The sequence below is a fragment of the Vanellus vanellus genome (assembly GCF_965231255.1).
Source record: "Vanellus vanellus genome assembly, chromosome: 17".
NCBI lineage: Eukaryota > Metazoa > Chordata > Aves > Charadriiformes > Charadriidae > Vanellus > Vanellus vanellus.
In genome coordinates this window covers 3,891,416-3,912,883 of record NC_138922.1, presented here as the reverse complement: position 1 = coordinate 3,912,883, position 21,468 = coordinate 3,891,416, and the positions used below count along the sequence as shown (strand labels likewise).

Genomic DNA, 21,468 nt, shown 5'->3' with positions numbered 1-21,468 from the left:
AGCTGATGCTGACCCGAACCATCCCTGCTCGGGAGACTGGGAGGGAGTCAGCACGGTCCTCCCAGCTGCTGCCTGGCTGCTGTCTTTGGGGACTTGGTGGTCACATCGCAGGATGATCGTGGGACAGAGGTGGGAAGATGAGCACGCACCAGCACTACAGCACAGCACCCTGAGCTCAGCTCCTGGCCCCGGCACTGACTCTGGTGTGGTCTTACCCGTCCGGCACAGGTCCATCTGCCCCGCAGACAGCCCAGCGGGTTCACAGCCTCTCTCAGCAGCACCAATTAGCCCACAAATCTGCCACACGGCATCACAGAGACCTTCCGTGGGAGGGCCGTGCAATCAGACCAGTGGAGAGCAGCCCAGCTCTGACCCACAAAACCACCAAAAAGCAGCAGCAACTGAGTTATTCTGACTTTTATTTCATTGCTTCTTAGTCCACACAGTCGGTATAAAATCAGAAAAGCGAAGCAAAAAAAAAAAAAAAAAAAAAAAGAACCAAAAAAACACCCCCAAAATGAAACAAAAAGAACAACAGCAAAAGAGTGTCTGGAGTCCTCAGAAGGCAGCCTGGGGGCTGCGCAGGTGCCCGTTCAATTCATGGCCAGACACATCGCTGACGCACAGACAGAGGACAGACATCTCGCTCCGGCAGCAAAGGCCAACGGGGCTTCAGCCAGAGCCGTTTCTGCTCCTCTTGAGCACGGGGAGGGGAAAAAAGGGACCTCAGTTATAAATGCTTTATTAAAAATAATAAGAGCAAGTCTAAGTACAAAAGCAGTTATAGCTCATTTATATTACACAGAATTATTTCTCATTTCTAGCTTTGTTGTTTACCTCAAGGTTGTTAACTGAATTTCCAGTGAATAAGGTTAAATGGCTAGCAATATAAGGAATGGTAAATAGATAGCACCATTTCATATATCTGGTATTCGATTTCATAGATATACTGGGTTTGCTTCTTTCTCATCGGTAGTTTTAGCTTCACGGCAAGGATAAAACACTTTTCACGGTTGGGAGCATCAGTGCCCCGGCAGCTCAGCACAGCACGGCACGGCACGGCACGGCACGGCACGGCACGCACCCCAGCCCTGCCGGCACGGGGGCCGGGAGCATCCCCGGAGCCCGCGCAGGCGAAGCAGGACAGCCCGCGTTGGATTGCGATTCAACCTAAGTGATTTAAAAGCCCAAATTCCCAGCGGGTGTGGTGGCAAGGCAATGGGACTCTAGGCACATAAGTCATTTAGGCACTTGGGGCAATCAAAGCCTTTGCTCCGAAATCCTTCAAACCTTTCGGAAGCGTCTCCCGTCAGATCTGGACATGCGCTTCGGTTCCCAGGATCACAGCATGTGGCAGGAGTGGGGGACCAACCCTTCGGCGGGCGTAAACAGGCGGAACTCCAATTTATGCCAGCCGAAAACCAGTCAGAGCAGGGGGGGTTCTGATGGTTCGGTATGGGCTGGGAGGGGGAAGGAGTGTTCAGGTCAGAGAGGATTTTGCATGAGAGGAAAATCACCGCGCTCTTGTTACACTGTTAGGAGTAATAGTTCCTTAGGCACTTGCTTTAGGCTTTAAAACATAGCGTATGGTCAACAAAAGCGAACAATACTATGTACATATATGTAAAAAGTGTTATAAATAGGTTTTTTAAACCATAGATACTATATACATCTTCAATTAACAAGTAACCCTTTGAGTGTTTCCTTTTGGGGTCGGTTGGGTTTGGTTTTGGTTTTGCTGGGAGGGTTTATTCCTTTTCTTTTTTTTTTTTTTTTCTTTTTTTTTTTTTTTTGGTTAATTTTCTTTTCCGTTTTCTCGTCTATTTTCCCCCGCCTCCGTCTCCTCCGTGGACGTCGTGAGTGCCCTTGTCACGCCACGCCGCCTCCCGCGGCATCACTCGCGCTTCCGTAGGATGACGTAGACGATGCCGCTGGCGAGGGCCAGGGGGAAGGCCAGCCACGCCAGGATATAGGCGAAGCCGTAGGAGGTGTTTTCCGAGGCTTGGTGCCAGTCCGTGTGCCTCACTGTGAAGATGGCCGCGCCGCTCATCACGCAGAGCCCTGCCGGGGAAGCGCACATAGGAAAGGGGTCAGCGATGCCACGCACGGAGCAGTTCCCTACTGGAAACCCTGAGCCGGGGAGGATAATACCCAATGCCAGCACGGGAAACTGTTGTTATTATTCAAGCATAGAATGGTTTAGGTTGGAAGGGACCTTGAAGACCATCCAGTTCCACCCCCTGCCATGGGCAGGGACACCTCCCACCAGCCCAGGTTGCTCCAAGCCCCGTCCAACCTGGCCTTGAACACAGAATCACAGACTCCCAGACTGGTGAGGGCTGGAAGGGCCCTCCGGAGCTCCCCCAGTCCCACCCCCCACCAGAGCAGGGGCACCTCCAGCAGTGGCACAGGACACGTCCAGGCGGGTTTGGAATGGCTCCAGAGTGGGAGACTCCCCCCCTCTCTGGGCAGCTGTGCCAGTGCTCTGCCGCCCGCACAGGAGAGAAGTCCCTCCTCAGGTTGAGATGGAACTTCCTATGGTCCAGTTTGTGTCCGTTCCCTCTTGTCCTGTCACTGGGCACCGCTGAACACCTCCAGGGATGGGGCAGCCACAGCTTCTCTGGGCAACTTGCGCCAGGGGCTCACCACCCTCATGGTCAAAAACTTCTTCCTAACATCTAATCTAAATCTACCTTCTTCCAGTTTGGAGCCATTCCCCCTCGTCCTATCTATCTATATGACTGCCCCCTTTGTAGCCTGTCTCCTGGAAAAGTAAGGTATGATTTAGGGGTGGGGGGGTGATGCTGTGGGCTCTGCCCTGGCTGCAGGTGAGTGGGGATATCTCTGCCAGGCTCTGAGCAAGCAAAGCCGGAGCATCGCCTGGGCTAACCCATCCCTCAGGCAAGCATCGGGCATCCCCCCGCTCCGGGCTGCTGCTCCAGCCCAGCCCCACCGCTCCCTTGGGCAGCTTATTTCAAACGCACACTGTAGCCTGAACCATCCTGCCAGAGCTGCTGCAAGAGGTCAGACACAAACCCTGTATTTTTTTTTTTTAAAGAAAAAAAAAGCAGGAAAGTTTCTTTATCACCTGCCCAGGCAAGCGCAGCTGAGGGACAAGGATGCTCTGGCCGGGCAGGTTCGTGCCCTGCGATAGCCCGTCCTCCCGCGGGGCTGTGAGAGGAGCTCAACTGCAAACCCCACTCTCTGCAAACCCCGCAGCGCCCGCAGCTCGTCCCTCCTGCCCGGCTCCCGCCGACCACCCTCACCAGCCACGGGCCAGCGCGGGTCCCCCAGGGCCATCCGGCCGGACCCAGCTCCGGTAGGCAGCATTTTAGCTTTGTTGCAAAAACAACCCAGCAGCGTTGGGGACTGCCCAGCGTTAACACAAAGCCACCTCTATTTCTGCCCAAAAACGAGCTCTTTCAGTCAATCCCAGCAGCTCTATTATACAGTCGCGGGGCTGTTGTCGGAGCCGAGTTCCAAATCCCCTGCACGGACCTTGGGACCACCTACATTTCACCACCGTGATATTTGAGCTGTAATTCCACTCGACACTGCTCCTTTGTTCTGGGAAAGTGCAGAAGTGGGAATACGTTTCATTAACACGCCGCTGGTGCAGTTTCCATTCGCGAAGCACGAGAGCCAACTCCCACTGCCCCGACCCATGCAAAGAGAGCACAACTATTGTCTGCGGCTGCTGGTGGGATGCTGCTGTTCTCCTGACCAGGCGGGCGGCCACGCCGGTCACCTACAGACAGCAGAAAATACAGCGGCGATTGTCCGCCTGAGGAATTTGGCGAAAGGGAGGCGATGCATCCACAGCATCCGCGCTGATTTTGGCCCAGCGAACACGCTCGGGAAGTGAGGGACAGCTGCATCCAGCTGTTTGCACCGATGCGGGCAATAACGCATCCCCACATTACAGCCTGATTTTAAGAACGCATTTTTGTCTTGCTTTGACAGGCCAGGAGGGCAAACGCTACCTAAAAATCTGTTCCTGCGGGTCTGTGCATTTTGGCCCTGTAGACAAGGCGGGATGGGGACTGGTGCATGCTCGTGGTCAGGTCTTCAACACAGCGCTTTGCAAAAGGCAGAGCCCTCCGGGCTGAGCCCACCCTCTCCGCCCCATGGGGACAACAGCTCTGGGGTAGAAGGGATGAGAGAAAAGGGATAAAAGTGATGCTGGGGATGGAGAGAGCAATGGAAAGGTTGGCTCAAACCCTGAGAGGCCCAAACTAATGTCTCTCCCCTGATGGGCTTGCACAGCTCTGATGTGATGGTCCCACCATGGGCTTACACCTGTGGATGTGATGGACCCACCAAGGATGGAGGGGACCTGTTGAGGGCCTTTTGATGCCTTTGTGATGGCTGAAATCCCACCAGGGCAAATTCAGCTAGACTTTGGGGCCTGTTTCCAAGCAGTGTGGAGAAAGTGCTGGGGGTGCATCCCGCCTGGCCACTGCACAACAGACCCAGTTGACCTCATGCATCTCTTCTTGCCCTTCCTTCCACTCCCCAGTTCCCCCGAGCCACAGCCAAAGGCGTAGTGGAGATCAGCCCTTGCCCTCCTCCCTGGCTTTCAGGGCATCGATGCCCAGCTCTGCCACCCAACAGCACCCAGCAGTCCTGCCCCTGGCACCCACTGGTTCAGGTCCAGCATTGCTGTTGGTCAGGCTCCAAAGCTGGAGATCCTCAGCTTTGCCAAACTGCATCACCCTGGAAGGAGGTGCAGGGTGATGGAGGGCTCCAGGATGGGCCTTCTCATCCCCATCCGGAAGGAGGGAGGTCCTCTCCAGCTCTGCTGGAGCTGAGAACGAAGCACTCAAGCGGGTAAGGCCATGTCCCTGGCAGACCTGCAGCAGGGCTTTGTGGTGCCAGGGCTTTGCAAGGCATGGATGAACACCTGCAAAGCCTGAAGGCCACAAGAATTTCCTCCTTTGGCTTTAGACGGTGGTCTGCAAGGTGCAAGGAGACCACGTCAGGTTCAGCTCCTTTGACTGGAGCTGTCTGTACCTCCAGGTGGGATCTCATAGCAGCGTTGGCACAGCCATGTCCTGTTTCCTACCAACAACCCTGAAATTTAGGGTCATAAAGACCACAGCTGCCCTGAGCCCCCTCCTCCAGCCCCGGCCAGGGAGAATAGCAAGGATGGCCACTAATGGCCACCTCTATATGGTCCATCCAGACTCAGACCTCTGCCTACGGCTCCCCCAGGGGAGAGGAGGGGGACCAGGGGAGGTCACACTTCTCCTGTCCTTCATAGTTGCTGGGGATGGATTTGACCCATGCTTAAGGCCCAATGAGGGAAGAGATGGTAGGTCTATGTCCTGACCCTGCATCCCCTTAGGACACCCAGCACAGCACGGACCGGAGGGCTGCAATCCCATTTTCTCTCCCTCTGAGAATGAGGATTCACCAGCAATCGCTCAGGAGAGAGAAGCCTTCTGCCTCCCAGACCTATTAGACAAGCTCTCAGGCAGATAATTGCATTATTAATGCCCATTTCCCCTCCTTGTCTCCATGGCTGTAATGGGTACGCACACATCCATCTTTTCAGAGACGCTGAACTGGTATGAACTCATCACCTGCATGATGGCCACGCAGATACACTTAAAATAGATTTCATGCCACGCTTGCTAATACAGGTCAGCTCTAAACTTTTCCAGGGTTTGCAAAGGTCATTCGCTTAAAGGATGCTCAGAAACTTTGTCTAAAGTTCAGTGGATGAGGTTTTTTCCACTGATGTAGTGGCAGGACTCAGGGTGGCTTTTAATTTAACATCTAAAGCTCTAGCAACAATTAATTTCTTTCCCAGACAGTCTGTCATAATTTAGCCAGAATCTCATTGCACAATTTAATTTTTTCTAGTCTGAACGCTTAAAAAACCCTCTCCGCTCATCCGCGGAAACACAAACGGAGCTGGCGGCTTTACAGCGTCTATATTTGGAGAACTGCAAGGTAGGACACGAAGCGTGGTTCGCTTCCAGCGCTGAGTTCTCGAAGAGTTAAAAATAGCAGCTGACAGTTCGGAGTCAGCTGGCTCACCCTGCACGCTCCGCTGATGTGGAAAGCACTAGGCCCCCCCCTTTATGGCAAGTTTATAAATAATCATCGGATCCTCTTTCGCCAAAAGAGGATTGTCACTACTTCCCCCACCCCGCCAGCCGTAGCGGAAACCTCACCCAGCCCGGTGGAGGGGTGTCCCAGAGCCAGCGCAGCTGCCCCCCCCCCCCCCCCCCCCCCCAGACCCTCAGCATCCCACCTCGTGCCGCGGGAAGAGCGGACGGAGCTGCAGGATGATTCATCCTCGGTCCGGCAGCCCCCACGCCCTGCCTGCCTCACCACCCCATGGCTGGCACAGCTCTAACCTCATCGGTCCAGCACCCTGCCCCTCCAAACCCCCCCTGGCCGGGGCAGACACCTTCATGCACCTTCCAGAAGAGCTTAGATGCATAATGTGCCCTGAGAGCCGGACCCCATCCCGGGGAGTGTGAAACCTCAATGGACCCAAATTATTCATCCCCCTTTCCCTTATAGGACAAGAAATAACAGGCACAAACTTGACCATAGGAAGTTCCATCTCAACCTGAGGAGGGACTTCTCTCCTGTGCGGGCGGCAGAGCACTGGCACAGCTGCCCAGAGAGGGGGGGGAGTCTCCCCCTCTGGAGCCATTCCAAACCCGCCTGGAGGTGTCCTGTGCCACTGCTGGAGGTGCCCCTGCTCTGGCGGGGGGTGGGACTGGGGGAGCTCCAGAGGGCCCAGAGGGATTTTGGGTGATTCACTGAGCCATGCAGGAGCCAGCTCGGTGGTCCTCCTGTTTCTGTACCCAAGAGCATCCTCGTTTCCACCATTACTGTCTTCTGTTTGAAAGCCCTTTCCCCACTGGTGACAGCCCCATCCATCAGCTCCCACTTACCAGCAAGGATTTGGAAGATTCCAGTAATGTAAAACCGCCCGCCCTTGGTGAGCGTGAACAGCTGGCAAAAGAACAGGAACAGGGACAAGACGCTGAAGATGATGGAGAGGATCATCATCGCTTGGACAGACTGCAGCCATTCTGGGGAAAGACAGACAGAGAGAAACCTCAGTGAGGGCACCACAGATAGCGAGTCCCCACCGCAGCATCGTCCCCAGCGCCACCGTCCCGCCCCTGGTTCCCCTTAAGTCTCTTAACATCTGGGAGATATGGCCACATCCAGTGCTGGTGAGGTCCTCAGCACGGGCACGATGTTGCCTGGGATTTAGGATGACGCACGCATGGACCAGTGTGATGGGGGTAAAACGGATTGTGGGGCCACGCGCTTTCTCAGGGAGCGTTTCTTATAAAATACGAGCAGAGATATTAGCCCCGACCTGAAGCCTGCAGAAATCGAGACAAAACCTCTCCCCCAGCTTCACGTCAGGTCCCGGGAGTTCAAGCTATACTAGAAACACAAAGGCCATGTGCAACAAGCCGTGAGACACCGAGCTGGCCAAGCTCAGAGGTAAAATAAATATGCAGCGAGCGAAAACACCCTCCCTGCCCTTCTGGAGTTGAACCTTTTGGAAAGAGCCTTCCCCAGCTGCCAAATGCAGCTGCCTCCCAGAGCAGACCAGTTAAACCAGCCCCTCCGTGAGTCACTGCCCAGCTATTTCAAGGCTTTGTGGGTGTGTAACTCCTAGCGTAAAAAAAAAAAAAAAAGAATTAAATAAATAAACAAGCAAAATGCTGCTCCGTCCCATGAGCTGCCGCAGCTGGACAGCAAGAGGCAGTGCCTCACCGCACCAGGACGGGCTGTGCTCACACGTACCTCTGCCTTTCCATTTCCCTATAAAGTTTGAGATCAAAATGAGTATTCGCAGCCTTCCTGGAGAGGTCTTTAAGGCTGCAGCATCGATTAATTCACCACGAAAGCCAGGCAGGATGCAGTACAGGTAAACTGAGGCACAAACCACCCGGTGAAAGGCAGAAAAACCGTGCTTTGGGCTGGATGCTCAGGCAGGGGAGAATTAGGCAGCACTGAAGTCGCAGCCCCAATCCCGTGTTCCTGCCGCAGTTTTTCTCCCAGCAGCTTCGCTCCCCTGGCCGCGAGAAACGGCTTTCTGCAGCGAATAGCTGAAACGTAGCAAAACTTCCAAACAAAGCGACACTTCAGCTTAGCGCCCTTCAACACTTGGTGCGGCAAACGAGGCCATTTGGGACTGCCCAGAGCAGCGGCTGGTCCTCAAGAAGCGACCGCGCTTCCCCGTCCGTCGTCCGTCCGTCCGTCCCCCCCCCAACCCTCACGAGCCGCACTGCTGGAGGCGAGAGTGGAATTTGAACCGGGGAGTGAGGTACAGCCCTCAACTGGGACAGCAATGATGATCCACGCCTGAGCCCTTCCAGCAAATCCATGCCCGCGGGGAACATCCCGTGTGATTTAGTAACGTCTGGCGCGTTTGGCTTTGGGCCATCAATTCTACTTCTTCTCTTTGCATCTTGCCTCCGGACTGTCATACAATGGAGCAAATTCAGGCTCTGCTCACCAAAGCAGACTGAAACCACCCGGAGCGGCCGCTGCTCGCTGCAGACAGCTTTCTCCTTCCCCACCTTGACATGCTTCCCGCGCCAAACTCCTCTGCAGCATTAACGGGCCCCGCTCAAGAGGTGCTGCCCTTCACCTCTGAGGTGATTCTGCCCCTCTATTCTGCTCTGGGGAGACCCCACCTGGAGTACTGCCTCCAGCTCTGGAGCCCCCAACATAGGAAAGATATGGACCTGTTGGAGCGGGGCCAGAGGAGGCCACGAGGATGCTGCGAGGGCTGGAGCACCTCTGCTGGGAGGACAGGCTGGGAGGACAGGCTGGGAGAGTTGGGGGGGTTCAGCTTGGAGAAGTGAAGGCTCTGGAGAGACATTATAGACCCTTCTGGTCTCTAAAGGGCCTACAGGAGAGCCGGGGAGGGACTTTTTACAAGGGCATGGAGTGATAGGATGACGGGGAATGGCTTCAAACTGACAGAGGGGAGATTTAGATCAGATATTAGGAAGAAATTGTTGACTGTGAGGGCGGTGAGCCCCTGGCGCAGGTTGCCCCGAGAAGCTGTGGCTGCCCCATCCCCGGAGGTGTTCAAGGCCAGGTTGGACGGGGCTTGGAGCAACCTGGGCTGGGGGGAGGTGTCCCTGCACGGGGCAGGGGGGTTGGAACTCCATGATCTTTAAGGTCCCTTCCAACATAAATCATTCTGTGATTCTATGATTCACCCATTCCAGTGCCACAAAGTTTACATCCATATGCACCAGTTGCTGCCGTTCCTTAGGAAGGAGCAGCTATCATGGCTGTCACTTCCAGGAAATCCCAGTGTGGCTTTCACACTGACCTGCATACAAAATGTCCCATATATTTCATCTATCTCAGCTGGCCAGGCACGGAAACCCCCTGCCTCGACCACACCTGCCCCTTCAGCTCTGCCCATGCTAAACCGGTGGGTAACGGAGGGGATGAGGCAGCTCAGGCGCTGCTAAAATTCAAGCCATAAATCATTGCTTCGATGGGGGCGGAGAAGTATGGTTAGAGGAGGGCCAGCTGCCGAACTGCAATCGCCTTCCACGCTTCAGCCCGGAAAGGGCTCCCACCCCAGGTCTGGGAAGTTGAGCTCTTGGCTCACCTTTTCCCGAGCCCTAAAGCCCGGTCCGGCTCCGTGCACCGGCTGAGCCAGAGCCTGCCCAGCCCCCAGCCCTGCCGTTTGGTCCAGGACCCGAGAAACCAAGTCTTTTGTGATTTCAAAGGCCATGGGATCCGGCCCGGAGAAGAGCCCTTTCTGCTCGGAGGTGGATGCTCCGACTGCCGGTTATTTTAGGAGAAGGCTGTCTAGACGGAAAGCTGAGCCGAGCTGCCCTTTTAATTGCATCCGCCTCCCCGTGCCTCTTTTTTGGTTCTGAATGTGAACGATTTATACGGGCTTTTCAAAATCCCATTGTAACAACGAGCTGTGCCAGAGGAATATGAAGGCGGGCACTGAGGGGGGGGCGGGGGGGGAGACCACCGTGGCTGGAGGGGTTTCGGCCGCCAGCCCCCCTGCAGCCGGAGAGCTTGCAAACGGGGGGGGGGGGGGGAAAAAAAAAAAATATCAAGAGATGATCCCCCAGACCAGAGCTCTGGGCCGGCTCACATCCAGCCCTTTGTGGACTTTTATCAGCCTCCTTTGTAAAAAAAAAAAAAAAAACAACAAAAATGAGGGGGAGGACCCCCAGCTCACGACCCGGGGACCCACAAGTGCAGGCTGCTGCTGTACCCCCATTACATCCAAGCCCAACTGCCCACAGGCTTCAGCTGCATTAGGCCAGCTAATTGCCTTTAATTCACTTGAAAACACCACTGTAACTGCAGATACGATCGCCACCTCCTCAACTCCCCACGCTTTTAACTCCTCTGCCATTAGCGCCGTGTCCCGCCTATAGCCTTTTAAAAATAAAGCGAGTTTCCCAGAGGGCGGTGTGGGCCCCGAGGGCCCTACGGAGGGGCTGTCAGCGCTGTTTACTCCCAGACTGTTATTTGTGGTTTCCCCTGGGCAGCGAGTCGGTTATTCCATTTTTCTCCTGCATCTCTTCAGCTCCGTGTTTATATCTTTGTTCTTCAGGAGGAGGAGGAAGAAAAGGAAACGGAGTGGAAAGGACAGATAACACCCTGCACGCCGCTTCCGGAGACGGCCCATCAGGAGCATTTTTAGAGCCCTTTCAGGCAGCCAGAAATGAAGTAAGACGTTTCTACAAAACAAATTTGAAAGTTTCCCTAAGCTCTGCAAGCCCTGATGGGCTCACGCCACCACTTAGAACAGCAGGGAAAAGCCTTCACCCCCGGGATGCTGAAGACCACGTTCCACTGCCCTGAAGTCTAACGTGAAAGAACGAAACCCAGAGCAGAAATTGAAACCTGGAGCAGAAATTGAAACCCAGAGCCGATTAACCCCCCCCCCCAAAAAAAAATAAAGACAACAGCTAACCCAACACCTTCCAGCAGAGCAGGAAGGTGCATTGCATGGAGGTTTTATACCCCAAGAAGGGGTGCAAGCTGAGCAGGGTTGATGGGGCAGGCAGAAACCTGCCCTTGGCCAGGAGCAGACAGCCTTAAAGGACGAGCACTGGCTCCCCAGGGTGTAATTCCCTGCTCTGTCATAGACACCCTATCCTCTTTTGACCCAGCCCGGAAGAAAGAATAAAGTACGAACTGAAAAGAAACTTATTTGGGCAATCAGCTTATACACTGGCAGTAGGGACATCAGGAAATTGGTGCTGCACATTAAAAACACCCGTGTGCTGCGACCTGCAGCCCGTGATAACATCTTGCAGGTACAGCTTTCCCTTTGCAATGGCATATGTGTTGTACACTTAAAAAACAATCACTTTTCAGGAAGAAAACATCCACTAAGGAGGTAACTGCAGCATATAATATATCCAAAGCTAGAGGGAGAGGAAATTCATGACCACATCTGCACGGTAAAACCTGCTCCTTCAGTGCTGCACACTAAATATCGGCAGGGTCAGGAACAGCACATCCATCTACTGGCACAAAAGGTACCAGTCCAGGTCTGCCAGGAAAAAGATGTGTTTTCTGAGCAGTTTTCCCAAAGCAGACTCTCAGGCTTCAAGGTCTGATCAAGAGCACGGACCCAACTTGCATCCTCCCCCAGGAAGCATCACAAGCCCTGGGACTCACAACGGTTTTCATAGAATCATAGAATGGTTTCGGTTGGAAAGGACCTTGAAGATCATCAAGTTCCAACCCCCCTTGATACTCAAACACCGCTTAAGAGGGTTGAAAAAAAAGGGTGAAGCGAAGATGCAGAAACACTAGCTCAATTGCATCACTCTTCTGGGGCTGAACTTCAGACTGCCGCCCCTTGGCAACTCGTTGTGGCCACCCAGAAAGGCAAAACAGCTCAGCTACCTGCAGTGCTGCAGCCCCACCACCCCACCCCACCCCCCCCAGCCCCACCGCTTGAAGCCAACATCTCTGCTGTTGAGAACAGCATCATGGTTCATCCATCACATCCAGCAGAGCCGCTAAGCTCTCCTAGGAAAAAAAAAAAAACAGCTCCATGACATGGCAACTTTCTTCTGCTTCAGTCCCAGACATTCCACCAGCACCAGGTCAAACCTTCCCTGGTCGTGCTCTGGGCTGCTGGATGCTCAAGCTTGGAAAAGCAGGTTTTTCACCCAACAGTTGCTCCTTTCCTATCCTCCTATGTCCACTCCCAGGAGAGGACCGCAGGGTGCTGGACGGAGGTATTCCTGGAAATCCCAGCAGAAAAAGGGGATTTTAAAGAGCTCCCAAGGTATTTGATCCCAAGCACCCCAAGGCCAGGGGATGAGCAGGTGGGAAACACTGGGGCTGCAAGGAGGCAGTGAAGGAACATAGTGCTGCAACTGCTGCCCAAGACCTCCTGGTCCTCTGCTGTAGCTCCTTTCATAAGGAGATGAAAGCTTCAAAGTCCTCTTTTCTCCTCTTGTCCTCTTTTCCTCTCAGCTGTCCTCCCTTTTGTGTTCTCCTTGAAGCTCCATCCAAGAAGCCCCTGAGGCCAGGAGGTCCATAGCTCTCCAGAGCTGCCACATTCAAACATGAGAGGTTTCTGGAGCATGGCCTGTCCTCTGTGTCCTCTCCGTGGTTCAGCCATGAGGCTGCAGCAGCCATCCCATTGACCGTCGAAGCTCACATCCCGCAGAGGCAACCTGTGATGCCGGGGAGGCAGCAGAAAGCTGCTGGCACCATGAAAAACACCTTCCAACAGCTCCACAACGCCCGAGCCGGCTCCTCTTCAAGACCCTCAGAGTGGTGGCTCTGACCTCCTTTTGGGTTGTGTGCGAGAGCGAGCTGAGGTCGTAGATAAACCGTTTCAGGTCCTCCAAAGGGCTTAGGTACCAACTCCCACTAATTCCAAGTCCAGGCAGCAGGAGCAGGGATGGGGAGCGGTGGTGCCCTGACCCGCAGGCGCGCTCAGCCTGTGGCCACCGGGACACCCGAGAGTCTCATCGAGGCCAAAAATACATTGGGTTAAGGGTTCTCCAGCACTGCACTCTCCAGTGGACACCCCCACCCATGCTTCTGGTTTTGCACTCATCATTTGCCTTCTTGCTCCCTTTCGCTCCTCTTCCATGGGTCAAAGCCCCCCACCCAGCAAGGAAAGTTGACTGACCCCCTCCTTACGCAGAAATAGCAGAGCCGAAGAGCCCTGGAGCAGCCGAGAGCTGGGAGAACAGCACTGGTTCCCTCCTCTCCTTATCAGATGCACTTTGTCAGAAGAAAAAGCGACAATAAAAACCCGGTTTTAAGCAGAGGAAATCCCTTTCATACAGCAATCAACACGGTGATGGCAGAAGCTGAATCTGAAATACAAAATATTCTCCTGGAATACCCCATGGTTTATTTTAGACAACGAAGGGGCAACGTACAGCGACCCACAAGCTGGCCCAGAGGGGTTCAACCCTGCCCGAGTTCGGCCAATTCTACTTATCATTAATGACAAAGTGGGGGCACCGGAGCCACAAACTGCTGAGGTTAAAAGCTGGCTTGTTGCTCCTCTGCTGCAAACTGCAAAGACCCCAAAGGACCAGAGATGTCCCCAAATCAGGGTATCAGTAGCCGTGGTCCGTAAGCTGAGCGGGGCCAGCTGATGGCTAGACCCTCAAATACAAAGGCTATGCGCCATCACACCCACGGGCTATCCATTATTTCCTGCAGGGCTTCACTAGAACAGATTCAGCATCCTTAAATATGGGTAATATCTTGCTAGTTTGCCCAGCAGAAATAAAGCAAAAGGCTGCAGGAGCGCTGCGCCCGCAGGCTCGGCGAGACAGCACGGCGTAAGGGCGGGAGGTAACGTTAGCGCTCAATAAAAAGCTGACGCCATGTTTTAAACCTTTGAATCTTTACGTCTTCGAACTTCTAATTTGAAGGGGCGACCGGACTACCGCCTCCATCTCACTCTCCTGCGCTAGGAAGTGTCCCCCCACCGGTGACCGACTCGCCAAGGCTGGATCCAGTTGGTGGAGTCGTGGTTCTTTCAGTGGGCTGGAGGGGAATTTCCCCCTCCCCCACATCTCTTTTTGTTCAGATATTTTATACTCACTATCAATAATGGAATTAGACATTAAGAATTCATTCTCTTTGGTGCGAGGCTTCAATGCAGCCTTGCGACATCGTTTTCACCCACAAAAAAAAAAAAAAAAAAAAAAAGGATTTCGCCATGTTAAATGGTACCTCCATCTCTCCGTACCTTTTCTATGTCATGCGAGTCCAGCATCGCTGGAAGAAAGAATAAGGGCAGCAAAGTCACCCTGGGAGAGGGCTGTCAGAGCAAAAGCAATGGGTTCAGATGTTTCGGTTACGCATTTTAAAGTGGAGAAAAAGCAGCGTAATACCTCCTGGGAAGAGCTGATGGGTCAGGGCACAGACGTCCCTGCCTCGTGCCAGGGATGAGACCTTTCCCACCTCTTTCAGCGCAAAGAAAATGCATTTTAAGCCCCAGCAGCGCTGCTTGGGGTCCCGTCTGCCAGAGCAAAGGGGGTCTGGAAGAGGGAAGGTCAACGTGCAGAAGAGCAGGGCAATCCACCGGTGCGCAGCAGCACCTGCCCCGTCGATGGGAGGTCCATCCCTGCCCACCCAGGTGGTCCAGAGCAGATCTCTGTGCCGGGGGGGACCCACCCGGGCTCTGCTTGTGGCCATGGCATCAGCAAATCATCAGCCTCAAACAGCTCGTGGCACTTAGCGATGATGCAGATTGCGTTTCCCAAGGTTTGGGGTTTTCGTTTCCCTTGCAAAAAGCCAAAAAACCACCAGCCTGCCTGGGAGCAAGCCAGTCGTGCGAAAGCCACAGAGCAGCGACAGGAGAAACTGTAAGAAGACAACAGGAAAAACGTCTCCTGATGTTACAGGAGGATGTAGGGATCTCCAAGGAAGTCCCCACCACATTCAGCATTCCCACCAAAATCAGAGGAAGAGCAGTAAAAAAAATAAATCTTCTTGTCTGCATTAAAAAATAAATAAATCAGTTGTGGAGCAAAAAGGCCATTTTTGGAAGAAAAAAAAAAAAATTGCTGTCTGGAAATTTGGGGTGGAATCTGATGGAGACCACTTGAGCAGCTCAGGTCCGGCCGTGCGCCCCGTGCCTGCAGTGGGATCGCCCAGCTGGGGGCTGGCGCGCAGCCGTGCCGACGCACAATCCCGGGATTCAGAGCTGAATTCTTGAGATAAGTCTTTTCCAGGAATGTCTGACAGCGCAAAGGGAGCGAAGATTGCAACATTTTTTCCATAGTTCTCGGCCTCTTGAAAAAAAAAAAGTCATTATCTAACAAGCAAAGGCAGAAATCAAAGCAACAAGCAGGCGGTTGTGAAAGGCGAAGAAGTGGGCGTCTGCCTCTGACCAGGCGTTTCCTCCTCCCTCCCCGTGCCGGCTCCCACCAGGACCACTCAGCCCTCACTGGTGGGGGCTAAAGCCATGCCAGGAGGAATTTGGGAGGTGGGACCTCATCCTCCACTGAGGCCAGTTCCATCCTGCGCCCAAGGTCTGCTGATGTCCCGCGGTCCGACAGTCCTCCTGTGGTCAACCCTTGGGTTGTTTTGCTGCGTATTCCATCCCCGTGGGATACTCTATAAGGTTAAGAGCGTAGTCCCAAACCTGCCCCAGTGCTAAACACAAGCAAATCTTGCTGGCACCCGGTTTGAGCAAGTTGAGCATCTCGTTGGGCGTTCGCTTAACGGTCACCTAAACAACAGGGTCCCTGTGTGGCAGGACAGGGGGCGAGAGAAGGCTCATCCACCCTCACCGTGCTGAGACCGAGGGCAGCATCGCAGCACAACAAAGCCCCCAAAGCCCCCACCCACACTGAACGCACGAGAGCCTGCCTAATTCCACGTATTCCGAGCGCTGAGGAGCGCTCCTTTTTCAAAAAGAGAGGGAAGAAATAACTGCGCTACGGCGGCCACTGCGATGGCCAGCAGAAAAACCGCCTCTACGGAAAGACCGAGTTCTGCCAAAATTCCCAAACGAGGATTTCTCGCTCTTAGCCCAGCGCAGACCTTGGCACTCTGCGATTAACCGTTAAGTACCGTCCTTGGCACAGGCGCAGAGAAACAAATTCTTACGGCTTTCTACAACCCAGTGTAGCACGCACAGCCTGTGTTTTGGAAGAGATTTAAACGAGAACGGTTTGTGGCATTTGGTATAGGATCTTTCATATTTTTGAAAGTAAGCATATTCCTCGTAAAGAGAGTTTGAGGAGCGCTAACAAGGACCAGGCAGGGGACGGGCGTGAGCCTCGGAGTTGGCCCTGTCACAGCATCCTCGCCCTGCGTCCCCGCTGCCGCTCCGAATGGTGGCCGACGACAGGTCCCCTGGCAGCGCAGGTGGGACTCGGAGAGGGACGGCGGGGATGAAGGGTGCGGGGGTCCACTGGAAAGGATGCTGAGGGGTATTTTTATTCTTCTTTTACGAACAGACTTTAAAAGCCTTGCGTAAGGCTAGGAAATATCTTTTGTTTCTGTGTTCCTGCAGCACCGGTGAGCTCTGGATCCCGCATCCAGGGTCCCACCAGATGAAGACTGGTCCTCAGCACCACTGTTCCCACACCCCTGCCGCAGGGTGGGTGAGGGAGAAGCTTTTGCCCAAGGAAAAACTTTTCCTGATGCCAGAGCAGAGCCTTCCTATAAATAAGAGCTGACAGAGAGCTCTTGAAGACTTGACCACAATGCACCTCTCCTCAAAGACCTTCTCCCACTGGGGCACCTTATCAACCACCACTGCTTGACCACATTTTTAGCCGGGCCATCTGGACTACAGCCCCTTTAACGATAAAAATCCATCACTGAAAGGATGCCCCTCTTTGAGCAGCTTCTGGGAACGGGGGCAATACCCAGGAGGACAGTCGGACGCAGAGAAAAACCATCCCAACCACGTTTTGGACAAGCCCCCTCTTCACACTGGCAACTCCCCAACACGCGGCATCCTGCAAACGCCTAGAAAAAACGGCGCGGGTTTGAAAATCAAAAGATTTAGGGAGGCTTTACAGCCCTGGGCTCCGGGACTCGGGGAGAGGGGGAGGACGATTGCTGCCTTTTCTTTCAAAGCGCAAGGTCAGCGGTTTTGGAGCGCGCACGAACGGCGACGAAGCAGCCTGCCTACGCTGCAGATAGCCCGCACCAGCCAACTGCTGATGAAGGCCATGGCTCCAGAAGGCTCCCGGGTTGGGACAGGGTCCAACCGCTTCCCGGCCGGCCCCGACACCACCAGGCGTCAGCAGAGCCCCACCGGCGGCGGCTTCGCCCCGACCGAAACCAGAGCTTGAGCCCACGAGGGGAAACATGGGGCTGCATTCAGCGCAGGGAAGGGAGAGCGAGCATCAGCGGCCACCTCCCCGCGCGGGGTACCCATGGGAGTTGTGCTCCCAGCAAGCTGGGGATTTCGGGGTGACCCAAATCTCCAAAAACCTCTGGCCGTCCCCCGTCGCCACAAGCCCCTCTGAAAGCATTCGGTGCTCCCCGCTGCATCCCGTCCTGCCTTGCCGAGACCACGTGGCGTCGGTTTGCTCCTACGCCAGGACCGCGTTTCCGGCATAGTGTGACTGTGTTCCCGGTGACATCGGTATGATTCACCACTGGTTTCACTGGGGGTTACACTGGGAGAGTCTTGTTCCCAGGGGAAAGCAAAAACCAGGCTAACCAAAACCAAACGCTGGACACGGCACCACTGGCATTAGCCCTGGCTTTTGGGGAAACTGAGGCACGGGCTTGCCTGCCTCCCTGAGGACAGATTTCACGTTACTGGTACCACGAGGTGCCCTGGAAACTGCATCTCAGCATCTTAGCAAGCACTTCCCCCCCCCCCACCCTCCAGCTGACCTCAGCAATCTGCTCGCTGGGTGACGTCACCCAGCGTGACGTCAGCCTCCACCCAGCACAGTCCAGAGGTGGCTCTTCAGCCTCTCCAGATGTGCAGGTGCCCCGGGGGCCGCTTCAGCGGAGGGCCCAGGCGGGGCCCGAGGGCTCAGCGCATCTCACACGCACCGTGCTCGGTAGCAAACACCCCACCACGGCGCTGCCAGGAGCCGCCCCACAGTTGGAGGGCAGAGCAATGGGGCATTGGGTCTGGGACCCACACTAAGCCCCACCGTGGCTTCGGGGACTGATAAGGCTGAGGGAGGGGGGAAGTGAGGGGGGGGGTGGGGGTGGGCAATCTCCCCACCAGGACACCAGGATCACGGTGGCGAGGGGAAAGAGCGCAGGGAAAAGCAAGAGGGAATCACAAATAACCATCACGGGCAAACCCCCCTTGATTTCCTTAGGGGAATTTAATTATGGAGGGGAATAAAAGGGGGGCAGCAACAGCCCCCATTGCTGGGGAGCACTCACCATTCGTGGACGACGTCAGGCAGTGAAAGACGCTACCGGAGGTGCAGTTCTGCCAGAGGTCCGCCGTGTGCTCGCCGTTCACCAGCCATTGCTGCAAAGAGACGCAGCGCCGTCAGCAGGGAGGGCCATGGCAAGAGGTGGCCGGCAGCCGCGTGCCCCCCCACGAGGCTTCGGCACCCAACAGCCCCAGCGCGTACCGGCACGCACGTGCCCGGCCGGGCGCTCCCAGGCACATGCTTTGCTTTCGAAAAAATGGGGGTTTGGAAAGGAAAGACTGATATTTGCTTTTAGCTTGCTTCCACCTCAACAGCAGCAAAACAGAAGGGCTTTATTCTCTTTTAAACGTGGCCCAAGTCCCGCGGGGGATGCGCGCTGCCCTCCCCTCCGCCGTCCTCGCCCAGTGCCTGGCCAGGCTATTTGAATGTTTCCACGTGATTTCTAACGACTCAGAAGATTATTTTTTTTTTAAAAACGTCTTCTACTACTATTACCACCGAAAAAAAAAAAAAAAAAAAAAAAAAAAAGAAGAACCTGGTGAAGTAAGCCTAGAACTTACAAGCTCCCCAAAACTGGTGCCTTAAAACAAAGTCACACCTCTTCCTCAGTAGATGATGTGTTAACTGGGCTCTGGACTGAGAACGGTGCTGGGTGGTGCAGCACAAGACCCTCAATCTTCCCACTGCTTGCAAAGCTTAAACCTTGAAAATCACCAGCAGGAGCCCGTCTGGGTGAAGAGAGGGAGGCTGTGCGTAATTCCCAGCCCCAAACGAGCACAGCTGGAGAGCAAAAACTGCTGGTACTGAGGAGCCCATCCCCAAACGAGTCCTGTTTCCAGGGGTTTTGCTCAGACTGGCTGTACTGGTGCTGTGGGCTGAAGCCCGTTGGCAGGTGGAGCTCCGTTATGAAAGGGGAGTGCAGCGTCACCCCCACGGAGGGTAGTTTGGGTGCTCTGTGATGTGACCCACTGTGGGGACGATGAGGAGATGGGCTTCACCGGGGCTCTCCTCTGTCCTAACAGGGATGCCCTGAGCACACAACAAGTGACACCCCCCCCCCCAGTTACACCTGACAGCACAAATACAGAGCGAGCTTTCTGTGCAAAATGCTCTAAAATCCCACTGTTAGTAAGACCAGCAATCAGCAAGTAATATTCCCCGCTAAAATCCAGGCTGGAAAATAAACCCCAAATAAAAATAACACCTTCTGGTCATAACCCCCCCCCCCCCACCACCCCCCCCAGCAGCCGCACCCTGCCTCGCCGGTGCCGGAGGAGAGTCTGTACTTACGCTAACGATGGTGGAGACGAAGAGGAGCACCAGCACGGTGACATGGAGCACGATGATCCCCAGCAGCAAAAGCAGCATCTTGGCGGTGGTGGAGGGCAGAACTGGAGGGGCAGAGGGATGCTGCTGAGTGTGAGTGTGCGTGTGAGTGTGAGTGAGAGTGAAGCCCGGCCCCCGAGGGCAGCAGGGAGGGCTCTGGGGGATGCTCGGGCAGCGCCCTGCTTCTTCCCTCGGACCCTGCTGACGGATGGGGGGGTCTGAGCCCTCTGCCCAGACCCACTGCTGGACACCCCCAGGGGGGTCCTCTGAGCCCTTCCCCCTAGCCCGCTCACCGAGGGGGCTTCCCCGGCCCCCCTCCCCTGGGGACCCCCGGGGGGGGCTCCCCAAAGGGCTTCCCCAGCCCCACTCCCCTGGGGACACCCGAAGGAGTCCCCGAAGGGCTCCCCCAGCCCCTCTCCTCCGAAGGAGGAAGGGGGGGGGGGCTCCGATCCCTCTCCCCGAGGGCAATGTGCTCCTCGGCACCCCCGGAGGCGGAGGGAGGGGGGGGGGGTCTATCTCACCGCACCTCACCCGGGAGCTCACCCTTCCCCCCCTCCCCCCCACCGGGATGGTGGTGTCCCCCGCCCACCTATCCATGGGACCCCCGGGGGTGACTCTGTCGGCCTCTCTCCCCAGGGGTGCCTTTCCCCAGCCCACCTCCCTTGGCGACCCCCGTGAAGGGCGGGCGGGGGGGGGGGACGGGACGTCACGTCTATCTCGACCCATCTCCCCCGACGGAGCTACTTCGGCCCCTCTTCTCCAAGGGGGGGGGATGTCTCCTTGGCCCATATCCCCTCACCCCCCCCCCATCAGAGGCTCTCTTTGCCCCTCTCCCCCCGGGCGGGGTGGCTTTCCCCAGACTATCTCCCCTCGGAGAAGGCGGCAGGGGCTGTCCTGACCCCTCTCTCCCTAAAAAGCCCCCGAAGGGGGGGGAGTAGGGGGGGTGGTCCCTCTCCCCTGCGGACCCTCGGGGATAGCAGTTTCCCTTCCCGGGGAAGGGGGGGGGGGGGAAGCACAGCAGCCGCCCCCCGGGGGACAGCGGTGCGGAGCGGTCCGTACTCACGTCGCGGCGGAGCGGAGGGGCGCTGAGCGGTGGCGGAGCGGAGCGGAATGGAACGGAGCGCAGCAGAGCGGGCGGCGGCGCTGTCAAGTTTCCCCTTTAACCGGGGCCACCGCCCCGCTGGCGTCTGCGGGACGGGGAGGGCTCTGCCACGCCGCTCCGCCGCTCCTCCTATAAAGGGGGCAGCGCCCCGGTCCCGGTCACCTCCTTCCCGAGCCCCCGCCGGGGACTCACCGCCCCGTCCCCGTCCCCGTCCCCGTCCCCGTCCCCGTCCCCGTCCCCGTCCCCGTCCCCGTCCCCGTCCCCGTCCCCGTCCCCGGAATGCGCACGCACACACCGCCGCTCTCGCTTCTACCCTTCCACCGGGCAGCGGGGGGGTGGGGGGGTGATTTTGGGGGGGGGGACAACACTGGTGTCCCACCCCCCCCCCATTGCTTCCCCACCGTGGACCCCCAGCGTGGGGAGCCCCCGTTGGGACAGGGACACACACACACACACACGCACAGACACACATACACATACACTGCCAGGAGGTGGCTCTGCCCCACTCCACTCCCCGGAGCAGCCATGTATGGGCGTGGGTGGGTTGGGGGTCTCAGAGCAGTTGACACAGTGGGGAGCGATGCTGTAGGAAGCCGGGGTTGACCCCCCACCCCCACCCCCCCGTCCCGGGCAGGATTCGGCCCCTGTCCCGCAGTGGATAAGTGACTTTTGGGGAGGGCTGGC

At 55.9% G+C, this 21,468-nt stretch overlaps 1 protein-coding gene across 1 annotated transcript; it reads right to left on the bottom strand.

Moving 5' to 3' along the window:
* Positions 1 to 726: 726 nt before the first annotated feature.
* On the bottom strand, positions 727 to 20,870 carry PMP22 (peripheral myelin protein 22). Its single transcript, XM_082491994.1, has 5 exons — positions 20,746 to 20,870; positions 19,647 to 19,747; positions 18,361 to 18,451; positions 6,918 to 7,058; positions 727 to 2,061 (listed from the first exon to the last, which is right to left on the bottom strand). The coding sequence occupies exons 2-5, from the start codon at positions 19,722 to 19,724 to the stop codon at positions 1,895 to 1,897; spliced, it is 477 nt and encodes a 158-aa protein (XP_082348120.1). The 5' UTR covers positions 19,725 to 19,747; positions 20,746 to 20,870; the 3' UTR covers positions 727 to 1,894.
* Between the last annotated feature and the right edge of the window lie 598 nt (positions 20,871 to 21,468).

Excerpts from the sequence above, each read along its gene's own strand:
- PMP22 (XM_082491994.1), bottom strand. The coding sequence starts at position 19,724 with ATGCTGCTTTTGCTGCTGGGGATCATCGTGCTCCATGTCACCGTGCTG. Across the intron at positions 18,452-19,646 it reads TCGTCTCCACCATCGTTAGC|CAATGGCTGGTGAACGGCGA; the intron begins GTAAGTACAGAC and ends GTCTCTTTGCAG. Across the intron at positions 7,059-18,360 it reads CCTGACGTCGTCCACGAATG|AATGGCTGCAGTCTGTCCAA; the intron begins GTGAGTGCTCCC and ends GTCTTTCCCCAG.